Here is a 24,976-nt window from a genome sequence, read left to right as displayed (position 1 = left end):
TAAACAATCTCTTAATTGTTCTGATATTGCGCAATTGCAATTAATTGCATTTGATCGTGGCCATTTTACTTTAATAACCAAATATATTTGGAAAATATACAGAACTAGTATATAAATATACAGAACTAATAATTTATAAAGAAGCTTTTCTCGCTCACTAGGAAGAATTAAAAGCCTAAAGGATTATACCAGATACACTGTTTTTTATTTTATTTTATTTTGTATGTATACAGGCTTCCCGTCCTATGTTATTTGATTGTTATATAATGAAACTTTACGTCTTTTGTATAAAACGAAAGTCTATTTTGTATAATATTAACATTCGAGAAAAGGGAAGCCATCTTCTTTTGGCTTTTCCGTGTCTAGTTCTATAAAATAGTGTCATAGGAAACCAAATGTGTTTGATTTATTAAGAAGTGAGTAATTAATTTTAAAGACGATTATATACTCAACAGATAACATGATCAACAACCTTACTTTTGAGTAAATAAAATTCGCATTTTTTTTCTTGAAATGAATACTGTAAAATCATATGCGATATAATGGTAGATACAATGATGATTCATATGATGCCAATCGATATCTAACGTGTATTTTCCTTTATTTTTTCAGTGATTATAATATTTAACATTTTTACTTTCGAAGCTTTTCTAAATGAACTTAAAACTCTGATAGAAACAAAGTAAACAATTATAGCAGAAGATAATATAGACATGTCTCATTGCTTTCCTTAAAAAAACATTCCTTCCGTCAATCAATGTTTTATAAATTGAGATACTTTTAACAAAAGGTTATATTATTGTGATTTGAGTTAATAAATCGAATGCCCTCATAACCTCTATTGGACATTGAGATAAATATAATCGTAAAGGTGTATTTAGTTGGGTTTCTTTAATTGGTAAAAGACAAAAAGAAACTGTGTTTTAAAAATTTTATTCGAAAATGATAAATATCACATTCTATAGAGATACAGTGTTGACGTAATCCTATATATTTTGAAAAATATTATTCATTACAAAACTAAATTCGGATCCCACATTTTAAGCTATAGTTTGCTAAACCTTATAAAATATGCTTATAATTACTGAAGTGCTTGTAAATTGTTTAACTCATATTTTAATTACATTAACGAAGATACGTTGAGGATATCAATGTCATTAAAACGCGACATATAATGTTTTATTTTGTATATACGCCATGCTATTAATATATTGAGAAATTCATTGTCTTTAATAATAAAGAGAGATAAAAAACATTGTGTGATATTATAGTTATTATACTAATTAACTCATAAATCAATATTATTCATTGAGCGTAGGGATTTCATATGTAAGCCCTTTTTGTATAAAAAATACAAAAATATATTTGAAATTAAGAATTAAATGTACGTCATGGATAGGCTAATTATCAATGTATGTTTTAATCTATTGATAATTGTCTAAAAGATCCATCGATGCCAAACAGTTCATCGTAATTGGTGGGTTTCCCGGGCCGAAGAGCTTCATTGGCTTTCACTGATTCCTCGTTTTTAAACCACTCCGTATATTCTTCAAGTTTATTCATCCATGCTTCTGTAAATTAATTTAAGAAAATCTGAATCTGGATAATGATAAGTGATATTCTTATATCCCACTAATATTATAAATGCGAAAGTTTGTAATGATGTGTGTGTTTGTTGCTCTTTCACGCAAAAACTACTGAACCGATTGCAATGAAATTTGGTACGTAGACAGCTGGACAACTGGAATAACATATAGGCAACTTTTTATCCCGATATTCATACGGGATACGGACTGACGCGGGTGAAACCGCGGGACGCAGCTAGTTATATTCATAATTATAATTAAGACAAGACACATACAACGTAAACAAGGTAATTTACCGTTAATATCAGTGAGTGACCCGCAATTGCCGCCATATTCTTCGGGAAGCATTTCTTTGGGAACATAGTTGTATAGTTCATTGATATCAGAATGGATATGTATCTAAAATAAAGCAAAGAATATAATTAACAGCTACTTAATAGTTTTCTTCCTTACGAGCTATGTACTATAAAATATACTGACACATATTTTGTTTATTATTAATAGTGATATATTAATTTGCTTTGACTAATATGTATTTAAATAAAAACAATGTAATATAATTAAAATATAAATTAAAATCATCCTTACTCATATCTAATATATAAAATTCTCGTATCACAGTTTTCGTTGCCATACTCCTCCGAAACGGCTTGACCGATTTTGATGAAATTTTTTGTGCTTATCCGGTATCTATGAGCAATCGGCCAACATCTGTTTTCATAACCCTAAATGATAAGAGTAAGGCAGAACAGCGTTTGCCGGGTGCAGCTAGTTAACCATATAAATGTAATGAACTCACCCTGTTCTTAATTTTGTCTTTTAAGAAAGGCTTCACAAAGTTGACAATCTTCTCAATGACTGGCGAAGTGTTGATGACGTGTACTTGTTTCAGCTTTACTGGGTATGCTTCCTGTAAATGATATGAAAATAAAGTTATATAATATACACTAATACATTAGATGATTAGGGAGAAGGCTCTATATTTTCAAAATCTATAGAAGTCTTATAGCGTGGATCGTATTTTTTGCTCCACTTTTTTGTAAGGCGCTGTGAATTAGCTGATACCAAATAAAATCATTTGTAGAAGCTTGCACATAGAAATGAAGTTATATAAAGATATACTAATATATTATATGATTAGGGAGAAGGCTCTATATTTTCAAAATCTATAGAAGTCTTATAGCGTGGATCGTATTTTTTGCTCCACTTTTTTGTAAGGCGTTGTGATTTGGCTGATAGAAAAATTTTAATTATTATATATTAACATATTTAATATTGTAGAACGATACAATAAATTCTGATACGATAAATGCGAAAGTAACTCAGTATATATCATTCCGTCTATTGCACTAAATCAATTTGGATGAAAATAGATACTAAGATAGTTTAAGACCGAGATTTTCCATATTATTCGAAGGGAAATCCATCTGGTATGGCAACTTTGCGTGTAAATCCCCAAGATTGCTTATATTTTCCTTTTGACTACACGGGCAAAAACGCGGGCTGAAAGCTAGTTGGCTTTTTAACACAACATCTCATTTATGCCCGTTTTGTATGGGAAACTGAATGAATTACTCATGCATAAGTAACTAAATTCGCATGTAAATAGTTTCCTTATACAATAGTGCAATTTGTTCTTAAATATCCATGCCTGGGTACTAAGTAAACACACTCATTGGAGACCTGTGTCCCAACCGTAGATAAATGTATAGGCTGACTAGCTTTTTGGCCGCGTCTTCGCCCGCGTAGAATTCGCTTATATTCGCTTATTTCCCACGTTTAGTTCCATCTTCATATCAAGTTTCATCAAAATCGGTTTGACAATAATAAACTTTCATACAAAATTTCATCCCATCTTTCAACCCTTTCTACCCTTTTTTCGCAATAAAAAGTATCCTATGTCCTTTCTCAAGTTCAGTTCTATCTCCATACCAAATTTTATCAAAATCGGTTCAGTGGTTTAGGCGTGAAAGCGTAACAGACAGACAGAGAGACATTTACTTTCGCATTTAAAATATTAGTAGGGTTGTAGATCCATTTCCGAGTCAGAACCTAACCTGCACACATATGAGGAACTTTTTCACAGCGGAAGGGGAGATCTTGCCCAAATGGCTCGGTGTGACTATGGAAGCATCGAGAATATAGATGTCGCCACCCACTCCTTCTTTCTCCTCCCTCAGCCTTACGTCACCGATCATCAGAGCGATCTTGAATGCATCGTTTATCTGGTTTGTGTCTAGGTTTTTATCCAGGCCTGGAATTGGAAGGTAGAATAAGAGATAATAAGAGATATAAGTATTGAGAAAGATGAGTGGCTTTTAATAATTTAATAATTATACTTGGAGTAAATGAGTATTAAAAAATATGAGTGACTCTTCGGTAGTAATTATAATTAATGATGTAACAGAATATGTAATTAAGGAATGTTCTAGGTAAAGATAATATATCCTCAATAAATAATATATCCATAATATTATGTTTCTTAATAGTGTTTTGTAGTAATATGTTACTGCTACTTCATTATTGTTTTAGTACCTTTCGCTGTAGTATACGTAAATATCATATTTTTAATATAATTATTTATTTCATAGCTCCACGATCTCAAGTATTAGAAAGTTATCCTTGTTAATAGTTTACTCTTCTATCGTGACTCGCGAGATATGCCTATGTATCTAAACTCGTAAAAATGTCATACTTCATCTTTGAAAATGAACAAATTATAAAATGTTTTGTTGGCAAGCAAAGCCGGTGATAGGATATTGAGTGTTTTCATAATTGGGTACTGTATTTGTAGTTTTCTACCAAATAGTATTTATAACGTTATAATAAAGAGTATTATATAATATTTGCCAATTTAATCGTGTCATCAAACGTCGCTGCTAATGTTTATCAATCAAGTATTAGAAAGTTATCCTTGCATAATAACTATTTAGTAATCTATGGTTATAGGTACTGTTAAATGACTTGTTCAAACAAATATAATATAGTTAATAATTTCCCGTATTCTAGTTATATTACTCACACATATATGAATACATATAAATTACGTCTCCTAAACTACTCAACCGATTTTAATCAAAATTGCACAGCATTTGCAGTTTGATCCAACTTAAATCATAAGATAAGTTTAAATTATTTCAATGATATATGATTACCGTACGTAGCAGGGGTGTACAGCTAGCTATATATATATTAGTTACAATTACCTCTGCACACAGTCACGCGGCGTCCATCAGGTGTCAACCCTGGCAGTGGGGGACCTTGTCTGAAACATTATAGATTATAATTACGACTAATGACGGAAAAGACATTACATATTTCCTTGAAGTCGATCGATTCGTTATTAATTAAATGAATCATTCTTTGGTAAATGAAACAAAGTTCGAAAAAATTAGCATTTAACTGAAAAATGCAACACTCACTCAAACAGATGATTCAAAATTACAAAGAACAATACAATGACAAATAGCTGAGACCATACATAAGACATGTGAAGAAAAAAACAGTCATAGTACCAGATATGAAATTCTCAAAACAATATTTTTTTTGTTTATCTGATTGTATAATTATGCATAAATAACGATTTTGACAAAATTTTAGTCAGTGATAGAGCAACATTCGATTCCACCTTCCAAGCTACACTTTATTTACAAAAACATAAATGTATGTACATGTGGCTATCCATATTCAATACATATAACTGGGGTATAAACTCGCGAACATGTAAGTAAGTGATGTATCCTACTACTATTATAAAGGCGAACGTTTGTATGGATGTATGGATGTTTGTTACTCTTTCACGTAAAAACTACTGAACCGATTACAATGAAATTTGGTACGTAGATAGCTGGACAACTGGAATAACACATAGGCAACTTTTTATCCCGATATTCCAACGGGATACGGACTTACGCGGGTGAAACCGCGGGGCGCAGCTAGTTATTAGATAAGTCTTTAAAAATTTTATAGAGGTTTCTGAATAGGTCTTTCGCAAAAAAAAATAGTTAACTCGTCTATAGTGACTCGGGAGATATGCCTATGTACCTAAGCGCTTAAAAATGTCACACTTCATCTTCTTTGAAAATGAACAAATTATAAAATCTTTTCCTGGCAAGCAAAGCCGGTGATAGGATATTGAGTGTTTTCATAATTGGGTACTGTAGTTGTAGTTTTCTACCAAATAGTATTTATAACGTTATAATAAAGAGTATTATGTAATATTTGCCAATTTAATCGTGTCATCAAACGTCGCTGCTAATGTTTATCAATCGCTAGACGAAAGACCTAAGTAGCTACGTCAAATGACGTCAAATTCAATAACTTTAAAAAGTAAATACAATTTACACACCATTTAGCATAATACTGATGTTTAAGGAGTAATTTAAAACCGATAACTACGTCAAAAGCTTTTTCACACTACATACTTGTTTATACTAAATATGGTTTAAAATTTTTGATCATTTAAGGTTTTAATTATTATTATGCAGTACTTAATAAAAGTATCATTCCAATATCAATAACGCGAAAGTTTCTGTACATGGATGGATGGATGTATGGACGTGTGTTACTCTTTAACGCGAAGACAGCTTACAGTATCTGTGTGGAATTTGGTACAGATATAGATTTTTGTCTGGATTTGCGTATAGGCTACTAGTTTTTACGCAGGTACGTGAGTGACGCCGGGATTTACAGCTAGTAGTAGTAGGTAATATTTTTTTATTATTGTGTAATAAAAAAAATCGTACCATAATCTGTAAATAGCGCGTGACCCAAGCGTGATCATACCTTCTCGTATTTCTTTCATTTTATTAATATCATTATAACACCCCGTTGTTAATAATTAAGTTTGCAGGTGAATATATAGAATTATTCAAACAAAAAATAAGTATGTCGATATGTTGAGCTAATAAATGATGAAAAGTTTGTTTGTTTTAGCCCGCAAATCTCAAGAACCACTGGACAGATTTTAAAAATTCACCATTGCATATGTATTAGCAGTAGTAAAAAACCAATATCACTGTATAGCCTCCTATTTCCAAACCCAAAATTCATACTATATAATCACTCTGTTGCGAAGTGAATGTAAAACAAACTAAAGAATAAACATATTTTAATAAAGCTCCATCTATCGGTACCCGTAGGTATTTTTTTTATTCTAATGGCAAAGACTTATAAGCGCGTGTGCAATCAGGCGAAAACACCTTATAAAGCCATCTATCGAAAGCTATGAAATGTGAAGTGATTCAAATACGCATCATGATCATAATTGTAGATTTTCCCGTCGGTGTGAAATGTTTTGCCAGGGTAAGAAGCCTTTATCACCCGCTAGCCTTCTAACAATCTCCAGACATAAAAATAACACCACAAAATTGCTCGGTAGTGACGCTATAGAAAGACAAACAGCCAAAACATAATTTTGTATTTTTGATATCGTTATTAAGTACTAGCGGTCCGACTCGGCTTCGTCCGTGCTACATATATAGCATATATCCTTATATATGGCTTTCAATATAAGGGCTGAACACTGACATAACACTGAAATCATTTTTCAAATCGGACCAGCAGTTCCTGAGGCTAGCGCGTTCAAACAAACAATCAAATAAACTCTTCAGTTTTATAACGTTAGTATAGATAAGGATAAATAGAAAAGTACAGAAATATGTCCTTTAATTTAACACTTACGCTCTTAACTTAAGGTCCACGAGCTCTGGTCGCTTCACGTCTCTATTAGTGAAGAACTCAGGGCAAGCGGCTCTCATTGTGAAATACATGTCCAATTTTCGCTTACATTTTTCCAATGAAAAGCTGCAGCCTCGCAGGAATGTCATTATACGACCTTCATCTGAAAATAATCATAACTAATCAAGTCATGCACACAAAGTTTTTTGTTTGATTACATACACAGTTTTTTCTATGAAAATTGATGTTGAATAGTGTAAACATAATTTAGATAACCTAAAATACTAAAAAATGTTTTAAGTATTTTCGTTTTATTATACGCAACTCATTTTTTGCACGATACCATTGTGATGCGGAGCGAAGCTCTTTATATATTTCTATTAATCACGAAAACCTCACAATTATTCTCTCCGTTTTTTAATTCACACGTCAAAAAATGTACAGGGATGAGAAGTTTTTAAATAGTGTTGTGAATCAAAGCTATGGTCACAATATCTTTGATATAATATTTATGTAATAAGTAATATATCTACATACAAAGCTAAAACATATTTCTATAACCTACCTATTTTATATTTATAGTACGCGAAACGGCACTGACTCAATATATAATATGGGTCAAAATAAAATATACCCGCAACGCGACGTATTCCACTAGATCACTTACCCCATTCATCTGGTAAGTGGGGCTGCTTCCTCATCCAGTCCTTGATATGCTGCAAGTCTCTGTCACGAGTTTTGATATCTTCATTCAATTCTACCCTTATTTTCGCCCACATTTCTCCTGACGGCTGCACTAAAGTCGCACCTGATGCCATGCTGTTAAATGCGATTTTATTTTTTATATACATGTAATACAGAAGGTTGTTCATAACTAAATTTGAGATTTTCAAGTGCTGTTAGCTGTTTTTGTGTCAATTATTTTCTCAATGAAAGCTAATAATTGTTATTCTAATTATGTTTAAAAGGAATTACGCTTCGCAACGTGGTATTGGTAAATATTGCATCGTAAAATATTTTTTTGTGGTAGTTGCACCAATAGTTGCGGCATATTCAAATAACTTATTAATACAAGTACTCTAACTGTAGACTTTCTAGGTCTCTCAGTCGAATCTAACCTCAAATCTCACTTAAAATAAATCGGCTACCAATGGTATTAATCCAAATTTTTCTATGAGCATCTTACGCAATAAACAAATGAACCATATCGATTTATTTTATATTAACATAGCGTGTGGTTGTGTAGAAATCTTTTATTTACACGTACATCAAGGACTGTTAGCATTACACACAGCATTTCCTTGAACGAGTTTCTAAAACAGGAACATAAGTACACTAAAGTTTGCAATCACATCGCAATCTATGAGGCAACGTCGGGCGACATTCTATATTCGGCGTGTCGTACTTAGACATTAGGCATTTCCCTTTTACACGATTATCTAAAAGTATGTAGGGATCACATATAGTAAATGCTTGAAAATTAGGCGTATTTTAGGCTTTAAAAATTACTTTTAAATAATTTGTTGGATTGTTTTGACTAGCAGTTTGTGGATGGCCTAGTTTTGGTTTGTAGAAATAACATATAACATAATAATATAGTAAAAATTTAGTTTTGAGAGATGCACGTGTTCTACACTTTAAAACGCACTCTTCATCTGATTGTGACGTGTGTGTTCCGATCTTGATAAGCCATTGTGTAATTTACAAAATAAGTGCACGAACAAGCCATTGTCTTATTTTTTTAGTTATAATGTTTTCTTATTAGCCATACTAAAGTACTTATACATAGTATAGTAAAGAAGTTCTCATTTAGATTTTATTATGAATCAGATACTTTATTGGATAGATACCTAAGTTTTAATTATGGATAGAAAACTCTCCACTTAATGTTTCTTCTCTGGTTGAACTATCGGAGATTGAATATCTGACGAATTAAAGGCGTTTCGTAAGCACTAATACTAACATCTTTTATTGTACATAATATTTATTATATTTATGACCTATAAAAACGTAGTTGAAACCTTATGTTTCTAATAATATTTTAAAGAATGAATGTATTGATCCTGAGTTCCTTTTCTTCATTTGACCGTATAATTCTTAATGAAACTTGTTCATCCCGAAAGCCTAGTCTCAGTACGAATATTATGTTAAATATAACTCACAAAGTACCTACTCGGTTTTCAATGTTATTGTTCTACAAAGACGTCAACGACGCTTCGATTTTTTATAAGCACTTCTTAATATTCGATTGTTGTAATATGTTTAAGAACATAACGAAATAGGTCTTGCATACGTCAGGAATATTAACCAGCGGCATTGACCTTCTAAACTCAGCTTGGAAACGTGTAGTTTTTGAATTTATGACGCGTTTTATGTGCAATTATTTTTTGTTAATAGATTTGTACAAGCATTTGTAATCTTATCATCATCATTATCAGCCTATTTCGTCTCCACTGTACTGAAGTTTACCTCGTGTGGGGGCTTAGTCAGTTTTTGTGAATATTATTGGAGTTCGTTAGTTTCGTACTTATTTTTTTTACAAATTTTGAGAATATAAATTATGTATAATCTGTTTGCTTTTTGACAGCTGTCAATGTTAGAGATAGTTACAGCGCGGGACTTTCATATTGTTGGGGACGGATAGGTTCGCGTACTGCCATCAATTAAAATATTGAATTGAGTCGGATAGGATTGCGTTACGTACTGGTAATATTAATCATTAATAACAATTAAGAATATGAGTCACATAACAATAAGAAGAGATTGTGTAAGAGTCAGAACGAAAGTTATGTGCAAGTATATGGTAACATGCTACAAGCATTTCGTTCAAAAAATATGCCTGTCCTACCCGAGCAGCATTGTAAACGACGGGACAGTTTTTATTAATGAATGTTTTTACGCCATTAACTTCTATGATCCCTTAGTACCTTATTGTACTATACGACTACCTACCTACTAGTACCTTATTGTACTTAAGGACTGTTTTGTGGTGCCGGGGTTAATTCAAACGAATTATAATACTAATCTTATTTAAGCACTAACGTTGGTACTTAAATTTGATGAAGCAGTCAGGCAAAATAAAAATAAAATAAATAATTATTGAAATGCAAATAGAATTGCTGTAAATCATTTTTTTAAATGTTTTCTCTTTGAATACGAATTGAATATTTTTTCTATGTATATATTACTTCTGCATTATTAATTTGAGGACATGGTTGAAAATATTTTGAGGATAACTGTATTTCTTTTCCTGCTTTTGAAATTTCACTCGTTGCAATAATTAAGAAGTCCATTTAAAGACAAATCTAGCAGTCTACTATACATATACATGTAACAACTAAAAAAAAAACAGTCAAAAAGCTTCTCATATATTATCCAAATGTATTTTGTCATCAAGATACGAAAAAGACTTTGAAAACCAAATTTTAAAACCATGACAAAAAGCCATTGTTTTATGTGTGAATAATTTTAAAATGAAACGCATTACAATTTTTACAATCGTAATAATCATAACTGTCAAACATGAAAATGAAAATGAAATAAATTCATTGTTATATACATTCCTTCTGGTATATTCCTTAAAGCTTTGAGAATAATTAAATGTAACCTAAATATATTTTATGATACATTGTTCGGATGAACGTACCTACAGTTGTTATTAAATAATCGATAAATTGTATTATTTAATTTTTAGTTTTATAGCATTGAAATGCTTTTTTTTAAATGACAAATTGTATTATTGTTATTTTTTCAATGTTTTAATGTTAATATTAATTAATTAATTAACTCATTTTTTTTATTTACCATCACACAGTATAAGAGTGTTATATTTAAAACTAGCTGGTGCCCGCGGCATCACTCGCAAGGTATCCGCGTAAAACTTAGCAGACTATAATCTTTCTGTTCCAGGTGTTCCAGGCTTTAGACAGATCCGATCAGCTTTTCGTGAAAGAGTAAACAAAGAGCTATCCATTCGTACAAATTATCGCATTAATAACATTACTAGGACAAATGAAAGTGACGTAGTTAACATTTTAAAATTCACCCTTATAGGATATATATAATATAATTAATATCGGGATAAAAAGTGGCCTATATGTTATTCCGGTTGTCCAACTGTCGACGCACCAAATTTCATTGCAATCGGTTCAGTAGTTTTTGCGTGAAAGAGCAACAAACACGGCATTAACAGCCGTAGCATTTTTGTATTTTATTCATATTAGGGTCAATCAAGGTAATTGTGAGCAGTGGTAATTGGAAAGATATCCTAAAAGATGACGAGAGCAATATAAATTAAAATTAATCTAATAAATTTTCATAGAATTTTAAAAAATGAAAAAAATATTGTCATTAGAAATAGTAAAGTTTTTTACACAGTTTAAGTTTATTAAGAATTGTTTACCCCCGTTTAGAATTACCCTAATTGACTCTTCCATTCTTCAAATACTTGCATAAATAAAAAATATATTACATTTGTATTAACGTATATATGCACGGTAACATTTTTTTGAATAAATTAATTTTTCAGTTACAACTTGAATAAAATTGTAAACTAAATAAAGACTAAGAATAACGCAAAGGGAGAAAAGTATTCCTAAATACTAACACTACTGCAATTTCATATAAAACGGTATTCTTCAGTATCTAGTTAAAATAAAACGATTTGTATCTAATTGTCAACTTAATGCAGCTCAATAGACTGTCCTGAAATTAATCCTCACATCCTAAAAATTAATTTCTTACCGTGAATAATACCTACAATTATAATCTAATACTGAACGACTTAAAATTATTTTTTAGAAATAAACATTTACTTACATTACGTTCGTAGTGTACCAAGAGGTAGCACAGCCCGATCGACGGTTAAGTATGAACTAACAGCGATCACTGAGAGCAGAACCTTGCTAAGGTTGCGACATTGAGGCATTGTCGCGCTGTCATGGAAAGAAATTAGGTGAATTTTCCGCTCTTCTGAGCCTTTGTGCCTCACTCAGGTACTGGTATTGTACTCATTGTGACTATCTGACGCGATTATCTTTTGATCACGTACGGGAATTGCATGAATGTGAATCGTAGTAAAAGATATGGTTGAACTTATTTGATAAATACGAGTGCTAGTGCGTGCTCGTGATATCTTAAATCAGTTAATTCCAGTACGGAAAAAGGTTGAAGCTGCTTATGTCACTTTACCACGTTGGAAAAACTGCTTCGAGACGACACGGTAACCTTCTAGGTATAGCCTATATCTAGGCTATACCTAGCATACAAAGTATGTATATGTAATTTACACAAAATGCTGGTAATGAATTCGCTAGGCCTCTATTGCTCTGGAAGTAATATTATTGGACGGAGTTACGTACTACCACGGGTAGATTATATTCTTTTGTATGATATGCCTGATTGGTCAAGAACCAGTGTGGCTGCAGAAAATATATCGCAATAAGAAGAAAGATAAATAAGTAATGAATTCTTGATAGTGCTTCAGTCTCTTCTTCTTTTCATCTCAAGGCTCAATAATGCTCCGCGAAAAATAACTAAAAAGTAGCAATATATATACTATAAACTTTCTTCAAACTACCTTCAGATACAATAATCGTATTATAGAATCGCTCCATTACATACATAATTACTGAAAGCAAGTTAAAAAAATCACTATTTTGCCAAACCAATAACTTTTACCACAAGTTTTGCTTGAAGAGTTTTGGATAAAAAAACAAAATAAACGAAAAATATTTACACCATCTTTGTTATATTGTTATAATCAGGCTCTTGTGCAATTCAATTAAGTTCCGTCACTACTATTGGTCCTAAAATACGCTAAAAAGAATTGGATAATGTGTGGAAAGCATTTTTAATTGTACTACCCGCTTGCCCCGATTACCCCGGAGTGAAAAATTGCCAATGATATTTCTATTTCTTTCTGAATATTGTAGCTTTCTCTTCGAGAAAGAATGTTTAATGTATAATTTTCGCGGGCTAAGTACATAAGTTTATGCGAACGTTACTTCGTCTGTCTGTTTCTCCTTTACGCTTAAGCTACTAAACCGATTTAAATGTAATTTGATACAGAGATAGTTCGTCACCTTTCTTGGGGTACAGGATAGTTTTTATCGAGGTAATCCCACGGAAAACGGGAACCATACTCCAAAAGCGGCGAAATTTTAGTTTTTCACACGGGCGCAGCTGAGGGCGGAACGATAGTGCAATATCAATTACCGTCTAAACATGAAGTTTTGACACTGCAATCGCAATAGACATAAAATGTAATGAAAAAGAAACCGCAGTGTGAAACTACGCTAGTTGTTATTGTCATACTATAGAACCAAGGGTTTTTACATAACTTCTTGCACAACCATGTAATCTATTAAGTTGCTTGACACTTTCCATATCATTATTATGAAAAAAAATTAAAACAAGAAAAAAACATTTATTCAACGAAACAGTGTGACATGAATAACAAAAACAATAATATATAAATTATATAATTATATGATATCCTTATGGATTTGACGATATAAGGTAATATGGTTAATGTTGTAAGTGGATATAAGAGCATTTCTTATGAAGGAGTTTCATAGCAATAACACATCTCATTTTCCATAATGATAAACATTTATTATTCTTAGAATTTTTTTGTAATAATTAAGCTACTTTATGAACTTCTTGGTCCCCCATCTAGTACGGTGGGTCTGATTTTCTTTGTAAAGGTACATATAACATAACATACCTACACTAGCGGTCCTCCTTCTTTACCCGTTGTACATATCAAGTGTGTAGTACTCAGGGATTTTGGTACCTATCCAACGGTGAAAGAATTTTTGAAATCGGTAATACTTCCTGGTATTAGCGCGTTCAAATGAACACAATCCCGCATTCCCTTCGTGTAAATGTCATGAAATTTTGTTTAGTTGTTAAGTACCGTTGCTTTTAACATTACCTCTAAATATCAAAAATGCCCAATTTTTACATAATTTCGCCCAATACCTGAGTGCGTATAAAAATAAATGGAGCATTGTCGATAAATCATAGCTTATAATATTGCGCACGCGCTTGCTCGCTCTGATTCATTTGTAAAATTGTATTGCAATCTGATTATTGCTTTATGATGCTGATTATATTAGTGTTGCCTTTAGGTTGTTTTAATGGAACTATAATTTTTTTGACACAACTTAAAGAAATATGATGCCTTATTTTAACTGTATTAAAAAATACAGTGATTGGTTGTTTTCTATATACGTATATTAACTATTAATAATAGACAAAAAAAAACTTCATACTGCCTATAAGTAGGCCAGTGTAATTATATTTTTGTATCGTTTATAAATGAAATACTTTGATGTTAAAATCGTATGTGCAATCCACTAAATTGTTAAACAAATATTGAAAGCCATAAATTAAGGGATTTATAAAAACATTTACTATAAATGAATTTTATCACGTTACATCATGCCCGATTAATGAGCTGCAAAATGTAAATAGATGGAAGAGAAATAAAGCCACAGAAGTAATAACTGAAGTAAATAAATTTGAAGGCCGAGGTTAGATATAAAACGGTTGACTAAAATGATTTATTATTTAATAAGCCCATGTACGAAGAGGATGTTTCTTGATGATTCCATTACAAATTACAATAGACAAGGCAGTAATTATGTTTGGAATTAATAACTGTTTATAGTTATGACTAAGAATTTTCTTTGACATGGGGAATTTCGGTTTTAGATGTAAGTATTTGTATGTAGCAGTTTGAGTTGTGATGAATAAGGAAACTGCAATATGTATGATATTGATTTATTTCTTTACGTTTAATAAAATAATCGTATTCCTGGAACTGCATCTTCCAAAAAAGACAAACTATCTTTCTTTTTATATCCAATATATAATAAAATGTTGAAGTTCGACATATATTCAAGTATATAAGTCGTAACTTTATGATTAAGATATAAAGATAGCTTTATTTTGAAATATGGTTTCTTCTTTTGAGGTCTTGAAAATTAAGTGACATCAGTGAAGAAATAAACATTTTACATATACTTGTAAAAAGTATGTTTCGAATTCTGTATGTAATATGATCGAAAGCTTCTAACAACTTTTGGATAATTCAGATATAGTAAAAAGTATTCAAGACTAAGTATAAAAGGATTATGAAATCATTAAACGTTACACTGACGAATAAATGAGACATAATTTCATGAAAACTTTTATTAAACATAACATAATTATATGATAATATTACGCAATAATAATACCGTGTTGCACGTTAAATGAGTATCAATTACAAGCAATACAATTAATCCTACAAATTTGAAAATTCATCACTATATAAAAACAACAGCCTCAAAGCGACGTCTCTTCAAATTGTTGGGTTATACTAGTTTCTCCAGTGGTTAAATTCTATTATGGTAATGTCAAGCAGTTATTATTTAAGAATTAAAATTGTAATGTCAGTAGTCTTTACGCTTTCGTTTCGAAAGTTTGCTTAAAAAATAAAACGACATTACTGCCAATTACGTTGTTAAAACAATTATTAACTGCTTGCTCAGCGTTTTACTATTTTTTTGGTTCGCTGATTGTAAGAAAATGTCATTTAGTATCCTACACAAAAAAATTTAATACGTATTTTATGACTTTAATAATATAAAATTTACTTCAGCCCTATTATAATATGGACAAAAGTCACCACAAAAACATTAAAATTACCTAAGCAGTAATCGGATAAGAAAAGCATTGCATATTAATAATAATTATGGAACATAAATGCCCAAAACTATTATGGCTACCACTATTCGCCTATTTCACAATGCTTTTATAATATGGGTCTGGAAAGAGAATTTAACCACTGATTTATCTAATTTAATCAATAACCAATTGTCGGAAGGACCCGTCAATGCCAAACAGCTCATCGTAGTTCGTGGGCTTGCCTGGTCTCAGTGCCTCATTCGCTTTTACATCCTCCTGCTCAGCGAACCATTCTTTGTATTCTTCTAGTCTCTTTACCCAGGCATCTGTGAATAAATGTATTTTAAAATTAATCTATATTGTTTAATGTTAAGGAATTGTTGGTTAATGATGGACGGAGGAGAATGGAACACCAAAGGTCTTTTGGTAACCAGATATTTTTTTTTATGTTACTGTCGGCAATGGAGCTGGTGGGACGCCTGATGGTAAATTCATTAATATCCAGTATATTTCATTAATAAATTCATGCCATATTATTCTGTGTTCCCGCTCAAATTGTATAAATATTTAATAATAATTTTTCCTGTTTCTGTATAAGAATAATGTTTAATGAGCTATCGAACAAAAAATCTTCACACTGTTTGTTTCTTTATACAACATTTAACAATTATTGCAGACTAGCTTACCATTCACGGCTTCGTTCGTGTGGACTATAATATTTTGATCTTCATGGATTGAAATGATTTATTATGACTTTTTACGACTTTAGATGCGTATACCTCGTTAACTGTATTTTAACAAAAAAACTGTTTTAAAAACTCTACTTTGAAAGACCTTTCCAATGACATCTCATTTAATTCCAATCTATTAGGTCTGTAAACATTTATATTGCATAGCAATTACTCATTTAAGAATTTATTTTACAGAAATGGTCTAACTACTTTTATGATATCTACACTAATATTATGAAGAGGAAACTTTTGCATCTATCTTCAAAAATTCTTTCACCAGTTTTTCTCTTGCTTCCACCATTGCTTCAATTTTAGTGAGCGACATAGGCTGTATGTACCACGGGTGAAACCGGGCGAACAGCTATTTATCTATATTTTCTAACTTACTGTGTAATTCATCCATGGGTCCAGCTTTACCACCATATTCTGACGGCATCATTTCTTGAGGAATATGTTTGTATAGATCATTTGCGTCACCGTGAATGAAGATCTGAAAATATTATAATAATAAACTATTATATATTGATCGTTTGCTCTATTTTTATCTGACTATGAATTGATTTTTTGTTCGTATTATATAATTATGTATATTTTCAAATTCCTTTAGTGCAATTTGTTAGATAATTCTGAGAGAATTGTAGTTTGAGAAGTATCGTAAGAATGGAAAAATATGATTTTTGCCAATGCTGTTTATTAATATTGATCTCATTGATCTCTTGATTGGTTCAATATTAATGTATGCCTAAACATATATACAATATGTTTAGGCATATATATAGTCGGTTATTCTTCAAATCTTAATATGATAATAATAGCTCAAATATTATTTACTATATAATCCTACTAATATTATAAATGCGAAAGTTTGTAAGGATGTGTGTGTATTTGTTGCTCTTTACGCAAAAACTACTGAATCGATCGTAATGAAATTTGGTACGTAGACAGCGGAATAACTGGAATAACATATATATATAGATATAGATTGATGACAATTACCCTTTCTCTGATCTTTTCCTTGAGGAATGGTTTCACAAAGTTGACAATTTTGTCGACCAATGGCGACACGTTGATAATGTGCACTTGCTTCAGTTTTACTGGATAGGCTTCCTGAAATATGAAATCTCATTACTAGTATTACGTCCAATTTGGTACCTAGTTAAAGTTAACTTAATAATTCGTTAACATATTTAATTTTTTAAATTTTTGATCAATACGTTTTTTTCTCAGTTGTCTCAAATGTCAAATTATTCAAAAAAAGATACATCTGCTTACCTGAACGCACACTAAGAACTTCTTAACCAAAGTTGGAGTGAATTTGGCAAAGTGTGTTGGCGTAGCTACAGAGGCATCAAGGACATAGATATCACCAGCTACTCCTTCAATCTCCTCCTTCAGCCTGACGTCTCCCATCATGAGAGCTAACTTGAAGGCATCAGCAACGTTTGGTGTTTGGGCGTCTTTATCAAGACCTGAAAGATGGGAGTTTTATGCATCTGCTCTTTATAATTGATCTGTACCTATAATTAATCTGAATGTAAACATTATGTATAGAATATATGTATAGTACACACAATGATTAGATGTACTGCTTGTGTTTTGTTAATTTCTCAATTAATTTATTTCTTTATCCACCCTAAAAGTACGACTATGGTTAGATCTTTGGTATCAATTATTAAAGCATTTTTTCGTAGACACTCTTGGGTACTCTAAACATTTTTGCTTTTATTATTTTTAATTTCTGATTTGGCACTAGGTATCACATTTGCATGATGCAAAACCATAATTTTGCCCCTACAAAAACCGTATAATGTGGCTAAATAATTAAGGTTAAAATGCTTTAGCGTTTATTTTATATAATGTTATACATTTATATTCAAATTTAAATTTCAGACGTCTTACCTCTCATTAGAACTACTCTACGACCGTCTGGGGTGAGTCCTGGTAATGGCGGCATTTGGCTGGAAAAAGAAAAAAATTCAAAAACCGAACATAAAGGATAAATACAAAAACAAGGAAAGGAACGTGTTAAGTGAGAGGTTGGATTATATATTGGCCAGCAATTCAGATTTATTGCTATACAAAAGAAAAAAATCGTATCTTTAATGTCATTGAGTTACCAGATTTTAGAGACTTCCTTTGAGCCACCAAAAGTGAAGTCCCGTGTCCCCTACTGGGGTATGGGGCAGATGATATACATCTGTTTCACTGATCGATTTTCTTTATGGACAAGTAGGTGATCAGCCTTCTTTGTCCTGCCAGACCGAGACATTTTTTTTTTATTGTCCCCACCGGGAATCAAACCCAGGACCCCTTGGTTCTACGCTCACGCGTTTACCACTGTACCAAGGAGGCGTCAAAGCCACCAAGGCTAAGTAATTTAATATTTTGTTACACGCCAATTGCTTTTTTTCATTATAAATAATGTAAAATTTTGTTCAAAATAAATTGTTTAAATGTAGATATAGAAAACTATAATATACTAGCGTAGTCATTGTTTTCTTAGTTACTACTTGAACAATATGTCAATCAACGTTTACATACAAAAAGTCACAGGTTTTGCTGAGGTCAAGATGTATTTTGCATAACTATTGAATTATAATGTGCCGTGAACATTATTATATGAGTTTTGATGTAATAACATTAGATTTAAATAAATATTGTATATAGATAACGTTATGTACAATTTTAGTAAGCATCAGACATGAGATTATTAATTATTGTAAAAATATGGTATTTCACGCCATCTTTCGAGCTCTTAAGTAGAGATAGAGAGGTATTGATTGCATAATTCTAATTCTAATAAAAATCTCTTATAAGAGTGAGTTGGGTGATTTTAAAAGATCTACCCATGGTATATGTCGCTCCAGAGACTCCATCTCATTGTGATAAAACGATACATTTCTATTTTGATTATAAACATTATTTTTAATTTTTAGTTTTATTGCATTGAAATGCTTTATAAATGAGAAATTTTTGAAAGAATAGAAAATTATAAATATAAAAAATAAATTAAATTCTCAATAGATGGCGTGGGGTGCCCCTTAGGCACATGAAACCGAAGGAGTAGAAGAAATTCGATTACTGTGGCAGGATCACGGGTGGCCGAGAGGCTAGACGTTGCTACGGTTAGGCAAGAAACGCAGGTTCGAATCCTGCCTCGTGATCGAATTTTTTCTATTCTTTAAAAAATTTCTCAACATTATTTTTATTCATACGAAACTCACATAATCTTCAATATTTCCTGCAGTTCAGGGATGGTCACATCACGGTTGGTAAAGAATTCGGGAACTGCTGTTCTCATGGTGAAGTACATGTCCAGTTTGCGTTTGGTCTTTTCTAAAGAGAATTTGCAGCCGCGGAGGAAGGTCATCAGACGCTGGTCATCTGTTGGTGCATTACTGTGTCATTCTATTGTTGAGAATGGAACGTGTTTGTTACAAACACATATTATAGGTTATAAAGAATGATACATATACATATGATAACTGCGAAATTGGATTCTTCAATCCGAACTAAGGATAAGTAAATAATTACTACGTAAACTGAACTGTGTTTCCACGTCGATTTGTGTTCAGGTTTTGCGTAAATATGCTTTACCTCTGTGGACAGTAGTCCACAAATTCAAAATTCGACACAAATAATCCGTAAATTATATATTACAAAAGTTTTTTTTTTAATTTGCATGCTGTGATGGCCTATAAGTCAATTCTTTATATTGCTATATTTTGAATAAGTTCTATTTATGCACACAAATGTTGGTAAACTATAAAAAAGTCAATAAAGCTAACGTATAACTCCCATAACATGAAATAAAATATGAGCATAAAATTAAACCGCAAAAAATTAGTTTGGTACTTTTTTCTCACCAAACTCATCAGGTAGATGGGGCTCCTTCTTCAGCCATTCCTTAATGTGCTCCAAATCCTTGTCACGGGTTTCAGGGTTCTCGTTGAGCTCCTCCCTGATCTTCTTCCACATTTCCCCGGCTGGCTGTTCGAGAGTCATGGTTGGCGCTGAAAGATTGAGAAAGTGTTTTAGATAATTCGATAAATGGCGTGTAGGGTTTTGGGACTTTTTGAAGTTATATTAATTTAATAAAATTTTATAAAAAAGATATAAAGCTTTTCTGTTTATTGCTTATTAAGTCAATCCTACTACTAACGCTTCTTGTGATTATCATACTTTTATTTATTTTCCTAAATAGTTTATTGTTTCAAAACATAATTCTAATTTCATTTCTCGTTTCATTAATCGACAGCAATTATAATTTACACATACAATATTTTGCAATGCTATATTTTAAACGATATTCCTAATTTCTCAAAAGGTTAAAAGATAAAATTTAATAATATACTCCTTTACAATGTAATTCTATCTTGATCGCATCAGTTCATAGCGAAGTTTTCGTCATCTGTTGAAATTACTTGATATGCGAGTCATACAATAATTAGCAATCAATGAAACTGTTTAAGGATTGTGGATCAGAAATGGTAGCATCGTCATTATACTCATAGCTACATGCTTTACCTTTTTGGCTTAGTGGTAGGGCCTATGCATTATAAGCAGGAGTTTGCGAAATAAATTTTTCATTACGTACATAATGGATATAAAGTATATTAGCTTTAGCACCCCAAAAAAAAAAAACAGTAAATGTGTATTATTAACATAAATAAGCTATTTTTATTGTTCAAAATTTATTTTGAGGGGTGCCTAAATTATTTGCTTTAAAAACATCCTAACAACTTTTAATATCAGAATAGTATTTTAGTATGAGTAAATCTTTTTATTTAGATGTTAACTGTTCAGAAATGAATATTTGAAATTTAAAGTAATTTCACGTTTACTAAATTTCATTTATGTAACATGTTTACCGCAAAGCAATTAATTTAAAAAAATGGGTGAAAATATTAGTTTACGGTTGACTTGTAAGTTTTTATGAGCCTTTTTTAACTAATTCCTCATCACGCTAGCCTTTAACTAGTTTTCAAAGCCACTTTCAATAAAATTTGTGATTACCCAGCGGAACGGTTTTCGTGCAAAAAGCATTTTCAGTGACTTTCACCGCTTATACCTTTCTCTTGGTCACGAAGACCTTCTAAACTGCTCTGATTACTATAACTGTGGGCAGCCTCATAAAACTTTCGTAATGTGCGTGTAAATATATAACAATTTAAATGTCTAATGGTTTTTTCACGTATTTTCGAACGACTGTTTAAAATTAGAATGAGCGCCATCTACCGAAATAGTTCTGTATTATGATACGGGCACCGCAAAAGAGTTTCAGTGTGATTTGGCTAAATAAATTCCAATTAAGAAATAAAACAATAATATTGTACGAAGCTAGTTTAAATCTGAATATGAAGCGGTGTAAATATTTCGCAACAGCAGGATCAAGCTGTTTGTCATATCTTCAACAGCTATTGAAATAGAATGTGATAAGTAAGAATAAATATAGTAACGATAAAATAAATATGTCTTCTAAGTAAAAGCTATTCTACTTTTGCGAAATACGGTATATTTACGAATGTAGAGCGATCTCATAATCTCAACAGTTTCATCCAAACGGTTAGCAGTACCGCTATAATTTCACTGTAATGATAGTTTTACATTGAATCTGATATTATACCTTTATTTATTACTCGTATTGAGTAGATGTTTTCTTCCGATCTTTTGTATTTATGCACCAAAAAAAGCGGACGTATTAACACTCAAAGGCTAAAAACTAAACGATTTCTCTAAATATTTTTTTTTTATACGGTATTATACGGTACGGTAAAAGTGATTTTAAAAAGGTTTCCTTTTCGGTTTTTTACTTTCAACTAGAAATTGAACCCATTAATTATATTCTTTGGCTTTTCATAAGCTATAATATTATCCGTTGTAGCTGAAAATGCTAGAAATTTTGTTATTATTGTATTGATTATACCTTTTTGGTATATTATAATAATTTATGTCTTTTATGTTTTGTTATTGAATCAAGAGATAATAAAATTTTGACAAAAAATTTCAATCAATGATTAAGATATATTAGAATAGTATTTATACTGTGCTAGAAGCAAGAAGTATCTAATAAGAAGGAAGTATTTGTCCTGAAACGTTTGGTCAACAAAAACGTTTGATTGTAGGTACGGACGTGATTAATCATTTGGTTTGATATAAGCTTTCTGGGGATTAAATGGTTCCAATGTTATAAATGTGGAGAACGTATCCAATGTAATTATAGATTCTATGTTTAAGAACTCTCGCTATAATAAGCATTAGTTTTTCAGTGGCTCTGTAACAATAAAGATTTTTGTATTTTTTATATATCAGATACGTTATCTAAACAGCGTTATAGTTTTAATTTTTGTACAAAACACCTTTGCAAGTCATTCACAAGTAAATGTCATTTGTAAAACACAGTTATGAAGTCTCACTAGAAATCTTATTTTACAATTATAATTTTTACACAGAAGCTAGATTCATTAAAACCACCTTAACTTCATTGGTCATCGACACACCGTTAGAATCTTAATTATGTATATATGTATCTAGAGATGCGTTGCTAATTGGCTTACGAGAGCATGTAAACAAACATATTTCTAGTAACTGTGGACAATTTCACACAGGAACAAAAAACGCGCTGAGCGTTTATCGAAGTTTTCTCGATCAATTAAAATACTTGTATGATAATAATTTCTGAATAACATGTCGATATAAGAAAGCATTGTCTTGATCACGATATCAGCTATAAATGGTATGAAAATTTCAAATAGTCTCACGAATAACATGACATGGAAGCGACGATTAATTACCTATATGTGCAAAATTTTTAATAAAATTTAATAAATCGTTATAATAATATGTTGCTTTTAGCTTTATAAAATTTTATTGATAAATCTTTTGTTATCTAAAAATGCATCATCAAACGCTTTATTTACTAAATTTACATTAATTGTTAGTTTTAAAACGTTTGTTTATTTCTTTTTTATGAACAATGGAGACATAAAAATACTAAAATATACTACAGAATCCGGTTCGAAATACTAAGGTTAGCACTTATTATACAATGAGAAAACTTATTAGTTCAACCACAGAACCGCGAAGTTATCGGTTAACAGGTTTCTATGCAGTTTCTCTGCAGGCTATTGCCCCGGAGTGACTCATACATTGTTACCTTGCTAGACGCAATTTCCTGTGACACTTCTATAATCCTATATAATATACGAGCACAAAAATAATCACCTTTGAAGTGAAATATCAAATCACTCGCCAAATTTTCAACGACAGAAACACTATCACTTGAGCGCGGCGTGTTTGAAGCTTTTTTAGTCAAGGGAGTATTTAACCGACTGCGACGGGAAAGGGGTGCAGGAGCCGTCGCGTGAAAGGCAATGTTAAGAATGTGAGAGACTTGGTGCGCGCGCGCGTTTTATTATTTCGTCACGCGGGTTGCATCTTGAGATGGGGGGATGGCTGTCATCATTCCTATGAGAAATATTAGAAGCGGGATGTTTTGAGTTGAGATAACAATCAAGTGTTAATAATTAATTATCATATAATGTTAACTTCATTTTGTAAATAGAAGATTGAATGTTATATCTTTGCAATTGTTCGTGTTTGAAAGACAAAAATCATGGGAGATCTAAAATTCTTGTAATTTATGTGTTGGTTTTTTGTTATAATTAATACATTTTCTATAGTTCCCGTTAAATTTTATTGCAAATTGAAATAAAAATAATTCCTTTTTTTTATCTATATGATTACTAACGCAACGAGAGAGAGATTTTGGAGTATAATTAAAACTTTTCTGCCAATTGAAAAGAACAAAAAAAAAACATTATTAAACTTAAATTTAAAATTTTAAGTTCGTAAACTCCACTCAAATCTTTTGTATCTTTATAGATTTTTTGATTAAAGTTTAAACTATCTAAATTTCTTTATACACCAGCAACCTATTTATCGTAAAAGCAAAAAGTAGTATGTAATTGAAATACTTTCACGTTCATTGCTTCACACACCTTCAATGCTTTTAACGTTTTATAAAAGACATACCAATTACGAATACATTACTAGTTCTTGGGGTTCATGAGTATTTATAGATGAATGCATTTAGATAAAATATAATATATTTACTAAATGCAATAGGAAATATCAAAAAAAATTATTGTGTTTCGTGTACACATAGAATCTTGATGAAAAATTCTTATTCTTTGGCCCATGAAAATCCATCCAGGAATATGAAATAAAAAAATTAGTTTATCATAGCTACCTAGATTGGTAAGCATACTAATCTAATAAGTATCCGTTGCCCCTTCACTTATG

At 31.3% G+C, this 24,976-nt stretch overlaps 2 protein-coding genes across 3 annotated transcripts; both read right to left on the bottom strand.

Annotated features, from left to right (window-relative positions):
• Positions 1 to 917: 917 nt before the first annotated feature.
• LOC119833689 (alpha-tocopherol transfer protein-like) lies at positions 918 to 12,241 on the bottom strand. The gene is made up of 8 exons (XM_038357825.1): positions 12,084 to 12,241; positions 7,933 to 8,084; positions 7,269 to 7,428; positions 4,793 to 4,851; positions 3,644 to 3,840; positions 2,386 to 2,496; positions 1,883 to 1,985; positions 918 to 1,571 (listed from the first exon to the last, which is right to left on the bottom strand). Exons 2-8 carry the CDS (start codon positions 8,081 to 8,083, stop codon positions 1,420 to 1,422), a joined length of 933 nt encoding a protein of 310 aa, XP_038213753.1. The 5' UTR covers position 8,084; positions 12,084 to 12,241; the 3' UTR covers positions 918 to 1,419.
• A 3,208-nt stretch (positions 12,242 to 15,449) lies between these two features.
• On the bottom strand, positions 15,450 to 24,083 carry LOC119833695 (alpha-tocopherol transfer protein-like). 2 transcript variants are annotated; one of them, XM_038357840.1, is made up of 8 exons: positions 23,897 to 24,083; positions 20,539 to 20,685; positions 19,897 to 20,056; positions 18,572 to 18,630; positions 17,945 to 18,141; positions 17,669 to 17,779; positions 17,060 to 17,162; positions 16,116 to 16,267 (listed from the first exon to the last, which is right to left on the bottom strand). In XM_038357840.1, the coding sequence occupies exons 2-8, from the start codon at positions 20,675 to 20,677 to the stop codon at positions 16,116 to 16,118; spliced, it is 921 nt and encodes a 306-aa protein (XP_038213768.1). In that variant the 5' UTR covers positions 20,678 to 20,685; positions 23,897 to 24,083. The 2 variants fall into 2 exon arrangements, with proteins under 2 accessions (XP_038213777.1, XP_038213768.1); XM_038357849.1 differs by lacking the exon at positions 23,897 to 24,083 and having other exon boundaries at positions 15,450 to 16,267; positions 20,539 to 20,677.
• Between the last annotated feature and the right edge of the window lie 893 nt (positions 24,084 to 24,976).

The sequence above is a fragment of the Zerene cesonia genome, chromosome 2, assembly GCF_012273895.1.
Source record: "Zerene cesonia ecotype Mississippi chromosome 2, Zerene_cesonia_1.1, whole genome shotgun sequence".
Lineage (NCBI taxonomy): Eukaryota > Metazoa > Arthropoda > Insecta > Lepidoptera > Pieridae > Zerene > Zerene cesonia.
This window is presented reverse-complemented; position numbering and strand designations above follow the sequence as displayed.